At 47.4% G+C, this 5,925-nt stretch overlaps 1 protein-coding gene across 1 annotated transcript; it reads left to right on the plus strand.

Moving 5' to 3' along the window:
- The first annotated feature begins 4,371 nt into the window (after positions 1–4,371).
- LOC119357498 (cytosolic sulfotransferase 5-like) lies at positions 4,372–5,591 on the plus strand. The gene has a single exon (XM_037624425.1). It carries the CDS (start codon positions 4,372–4,374, stop codon positions 5,395–5,397), a length of 1,026 nt encoding a protein of 341 aa, XP_037480322.1. The 3' UTR covers positions 5,398–5,591.
- Positions 5,592–5,925: the final 334 nt, after the last annotated feature.

A 5,925-nucleotide genomic window follows, 5' to 3' on the forward strand; every position in this document is an offset into this window, starting at 1 on the left:
TACGGGTGAGCCATTAGAGTTGGTTTCATAAATTGTGGGCACTACTTGGAGCCGGTTCCAGGTCTCGTACATGGAGCCAGTTCAGGTTCCAGAAATTGTGCCACTACTTGCTTGTACCTATGGTGGCAGAGGAGAGGCATTGTGTGGGAAGAAGAGGTGTTATCCCCGGTGCGCATGGTACTGGTGATACAAGCATTGATGTTGAGTTATGTACCGGGGGAGGAGGGACCAACATCAACGGCCAGAGTAAACCAGTGGAGAATGGGATTTGTGCGAAAAGCTTTGATCAACGTTGATGCTTCATTTTCTGACAATGATTATACTGGATCATGTGGCGTGGTGGTAAGGGACTATACGGGCCGGGGCAATTCTTCAGCACAACGACGATGGTGTTACAACATCTACGTGATGTAGTTTCTGCAGAAGCTGGGGCCTTGCTAGAGGGACTGAAGCTAGCGACAAAACTGGGATGCAATAATATCCGAAAGAATTCCTTATTTAACACTATTTTAAATTGTGTTTTCTTATTTAACACTGAAAAACTTTTTCTTCCCTATGTAACATCAAGTGTAAATTTTATGCCCTTTATGACACTTCCGTCCATTTTTAGGTTTAACGGTGTTAGATTGCATGTAAAAAGACACTTTTGCCCTTACACATAGAGCTCTTGCATGTGTGTTCAACTAGGGACGTGAGTGGAAGAAAGCTTTGCTGTGTGCGGCTCATTCGGCTTGGGTTGCAGCGACGTGCAGGATGCAGTGCTCACCTCCGCGACCTGGGCTATGGCAACAGCAGCTGTGGCAGCACGACGGCATGTGCCTACGGTTATACGGTATGCATGGAGCTCACTGTGGCGTGGCGCGCAGCCGGCGGCAGGCGGACGGTGGAGCAGTGGCACTATGAGACGAGTGGGGCCAGTGCTGCGTAGGAAAGCAGAGGCCGGGGGCAGCGCAAGTGCCAGCAGGGTCACGTTTCTTTTCTTATCCGCGATGAGCTTTAACGGCAGGTTAAATATATATGCATGATTGGTCATGAAGCTGGTGTATGCATGTGCTCGTACGTGCTATCTCTTGATGGATTGTTGCTGCATGTAAACTTTTTTTTGACGGGTTGCTACATGTAACCTTTGCTAATTAGCTTTGCCTCACATATGACCGCACCATACCATGTGCGCATGCGTATTCGGGTATTCGTGTGCTGTCTTGTATGCGTATACACCCAATACACCCGGCTAATCATACATGCATGCAAGTATTAAAATTTTGATCAAAAATCACATTAGGGGCAAACGGGTCTTTTCAAGTGTTATTTAACACCGTTAAGGCTCAAAATAGATGGAAGTGTTATAAAAGGCATAAAATTTAACCTTGATGTTAGATAAGGAAGAGAAATATTTTCAGTGTCAAATAGGAAAACAAAATTTTAGACAGTGTTAAATAAGGAATTCTCTCATAATATCCTAGTTCGTATGGACAATGTCACGGTAGTTGAAGATCTCAAGGAAGATGAAGGTTACTCAATGGTGGCATCACCGGTTTTTATTTGCATGTCGTAGTGAGTTTCACAGTTTTGGAAAGGCCTTTTTTTAAGTTTTATAACAAGGAGTCTAATGTAGTCGCGCATGTGCGAGCTGAGTGGGGGCAGGAAAATCAACCCTCAGAGAGGCTCGACTCACCTTCAAGTTTTATTGCAAAATATTTAGCAGATGATGTAAGTGTGATTTGATTTTAATAACGCTAGCCATGATGGTCTTCTTCTAAAAATTTGCATAGTGCGGGTGCTTAATAAAATAAACCGAGTTTTCTTCAAACACCAGTGCTTATCTCTGTAGGATGAGTGATTAATTAGAAGTCTACCTCTACAAATAAGTATTAGTGCTTAAAAAACTGATTTTATTTGCCTAAGCACCTTTATTTTTCTAAGCTTCCGATACCTTGGTTTATTTATGTTGATGTTGAGTTTATGTTGTGGATGCGATTCTGAACCATATTTTCTATGCGATTCTGAGATGTGTTGTGTATGTGATGCTGAATTTGCTAGGCCTCTTTCCCAAGGTTGGAAGTTGTAGGTTTGGTAGTCTCCATATGAAAAGTGACATGCGTAATGCTAACACAACTAAACCGGCATTATGCCACCTACCAACGCAATCGGAAGGTGGGAGTACCTTCGCAAGCAGTACCCCTTAATCTGTGATTTCGCCTGAAAGACCGAAGTCTGGCCTTTTATTTAGAAGAACTGAAGTCTGACCCTAGAGACATAGGAGCCTCAAAATTCCGGCCCAAAAGCCTGAAAATAGAAGCTGGTGCATAGCCCCAATTGTCTTTTAGGCTGCTAACAAAACGATCCCAACCCTAGAGACAAGCCTAACCCAGTGTCTCCTGCTTTTTTCGGGTTAGGCGATCCGATGCCTTGGTAGCAAACCCAGCGTCTCCTGCTAACAAAATGAGCCCAACCCTAGAGACAAGCCTAACCCAGCGTCTCCTGCTTTTTTCGGGTTAGGCGATCCAATGCCTTGATTTATCTACTATTTCTAAATAGCTAGCCTCCACTATTAGGAATTCGCTATCCTCTCATTGAGCCACATCATCAAAATTAATGTAGCCGTTAGATAAACTAAATCAGTCCATAATAGTCGTATGATCTAGACGTTGAGAGGCTCCGCACTAAGCCACATGCAAGTATGCAGAAACTTACCGTGGCATGCATGTGAGTGGGTTTTAAATCCCATCAACATGTCTGCATGCAAGTATGCACCGGTAGCATGCATGTAAGTGAGCTTTTAAGTCTCATTAATATGTCAAAAAGAAAAATATAATCCCATTACGCAGTAGGAGTTGGCTGATCTCCTTTCCTTACGTGTGATGATCTAAATGATGATGGGAGTTTTTTAGTTTGGCTACCACATTTGTCATGTTGTTATAGATTTTATTTTAGTTATATGAAATCGATGATTTTACGCATAGAGATATACGGCTGTTCCACGGCAACGTGCGGGAACTCATCTAGTTTATGGAGTAATGCTATACCACATATCATTAGACTTGGCAGGTTCCTGCTGGAATAAGGGGGTGGGAGGGGACCTCCCAGCTGAAATTCAGGGTGGGGGGGGTGCATGTGATGCTGAATTTTGGTGTGCATGCGATTCTGAACCGTGTTGTCTATGAGATTCCAAGATGTGGTGTGTATGTGATGCTGAATTTGCTATATATGTCCCCATTTCCAAGGTTGGAAGGATATTTACTATAATCTCCGTATCGAAAATGCTGCCCGCAATGCTAACACAACTAAACCAACATTATTATTAGTTATTGCATGATAATACATGTCTTATTTATATCATAAGGATCATAGTACAAGCCACATATATACCAACATTACAAAATTAAAAGCAGAACGTGTTAGTCTTTGCACAAAGAAACACCAACCAAGAAGTAAAAATACAAACAAGACATAAGAAATCTCTGAGCTTGACATCAACAATCATCACATGCCTCGGACACCACCACAACTGCCATCAAAGAAAAAAAATGACGGATCACCTCCACACCCGAGCTCGACGCGGCATCATAGTGATATGCAGCTTTGCGGACTTCCAAGGTGGCTCGCTAAAGACGAAACCACTACTGTTGAACGAATCAGACCAGGGCAATACGCCGTACACGCAATCGAACTCCAGATCTGGTACCCCATATGACTAAGACGTCGGAGGAAGAAACCATACCTGTCATCCACATACCACAAAACTAGCACATGATCCACCATCTTCCAGATGTCGCCGATGCAGACCATAATCAGCATCCGCTTCTGGACTACCTCCCAGGCTTCGCACCAGCGCTGGAGCAAACGTTGTCGTAACGGCAGGGACCAAGGACACAGGTCCGCCACGAGGATGCGGCCACTGCGGCACCATCCTTGCTTGAACAGACTGGATTTCAAATCCACGCCCAACCAAAGGACCGATCACCTCGTCGGAGTAGGATCTGAATAAACTTTATTTAGCTCCGCCATTGACGTCACCAAAGCAAAATGATGAACAGCCGAAAAGCTAAGCTAATCCGGCTTAAAACTATCCACACGCATGGATCCGACGAATCCACTCATCATTGACGACCGAGGTCAACTGAGGGGAGCGTCCTCGAAGAATGCACCTGGCGAGTTCGCTTTTTTTTTCTTCTAGAGGAAGAAAGAACGATACTACAACTAAACCGGCATTATGACACCTACCAATGCAACGGAAGGCAACCAAACTCTTCTGTATTTGTAGCAAGTGGGAGTGGGCGATACTCTAGTACGCATATATATACGAGCCTCTCACTCATTATATGAACAAAAAATATATATAGCACCACAGTCTTCTCTTGAAGGCCATCAATGGCGGCCAAGACTAAGGCACCAGCTGGTACTCCGGTCGGCCCCGTCCCTTTCGCGGACATCGAGACCGACCCAGGCTTGGTCTCTCCGGTGCCGGAGCAGCTCCCGGAAGAGCACGCCGCCCTGCCGAGCGCGTCCGCGTTTAACGGCCCGACGAACATCCGTTGCTACCAGGGCTTCTGGCTGTCGGATTACTTGTCCGCCGCGGCCGTCGCCCTGCAGCGCCGCTTCGAGCCCTGCCGCGACGACATCATCGTCGCAAGCTTTCCCAAGTCCGGCACCACGTGGCTCAACGCCCTGGCGTTCGCCACCATGGCACGGCGCGCTTACCCGGCCGCCGACGCCGGGCACCCGCTGCTACGCCTCAACCCGCACCAGTGCATCCCTTTCCTGGAGAACCTCTTCCGGAGCCGCGCGGAGGCCGCCAAGCTCGAGGCCCTGCCGTCCCCGCGCCTCATGAACACGCACATGCCGCTCGGCATGATAATGCCGGGCGCCGGCGGGTGCAAGGTCGTCTACGTCTGCAGGGAACCCAAGGACATGGTCGTCTCGTTGTGGCACTTCCTCCGGCATCTGCGGCCAGACCTGGCGCTGGCCGACGTCCTCGACTCCGTGCGCAGCGGCGCGGTGCCGTATGGACCCGTCTGGGACCACATCCTCGGCTACTGGCGCGCCAGCATCGCGAGGCCGGACGCCGTGCTGTTCTTGCTGTACGAGGAGCTGCTGCGCGACCCCGCCGGGAACGTCAGAGAGCTGGCGCGGTTCGTCGGGCTGCCCTTCTCGGACGCCGAGGAGGAGGCCGGCGTCGTCCAGGACATCGTCAAGCTCTGCAGCTTCGGGCACCTCAAGCCCCTGGAAGCCAACTCGACAGGCCAGTTGGATCCCCTCGTCCCGGTGCCGCGCGAGGCGCTGTTCAGGAAGGGCGTGGCCGGCGACTGGGCGAACCACATGACGCCGGAGATGGCGCGACGCCTCGACGAAATCGTCGCCGACAAGTTCCATGCGACCGGCCTCACTTTTCGATGATTTTCCATGATCAAGTAATGTTTGTACTCTCGTAATCACTAAGCAGGAATAATCAAGTGGAGTGGTTTTCGTTTCACGAAACTGGCCTGTCTATTTCCGGGTGTAGAGCATATACGTCCACTTTCCACGGTTGCTTTCAGATTCATGCAACTTTTTAACCATTTTTAGAACTTCTGTTGTTTCAGTGTGTTACATATTACTCCCTCCATCTCATAATATAAGAGATGTTTTTAACACTATACTAGTGTCAAAACACTCTTAACGGAGGGAGTAGGTCTTTTCTCTCGTTCCATGTTGTATCACATAATGCTTTATTGTGTAACATCGTGTATCAACAAACCCGTTCCAACACAGATGCATTTTTGTCGTCCGTACACAATAAAACGTTGTACACTTCGAAATAAGAAAAATACCAAATGAAATTTTTGGAAACAAGATAAAATTTGAAAGCAACCAAAAAAATAGGACTATCTCAAAGCAATGACGTAGGATATCCCATGCATGGTAGGTAAATCATTCTCGTACGCA

The sequence above is a fragment of the Triticum dicoccoides genome, chromosome 2A (genome assembly GCF_002162155.2).
Source record: "Triticum dicoccoides isolate Atlit2015 ecotype Zavitan chromosome 2A, WEW_v2.0, whole genome shotgun sequence".
Classification (NCBI taxonomy): domain Eukaryota; kingdom Viridiplantae; phylum Streptophyta; class Magnoliopsida; order Poales; family Poaceae; genus Triticum; species Triticum dicoccoides.

What these genes read in the sequence shown, in the direction of transcription:
- LOC119357498 (XM_037624425.1), top strand. Translation starts at nt 4,372, where the DNA reads ATGGCGGCCAAGACTAAGGCACCAGCTGGTACTCCGGTCGGCCCCGTC.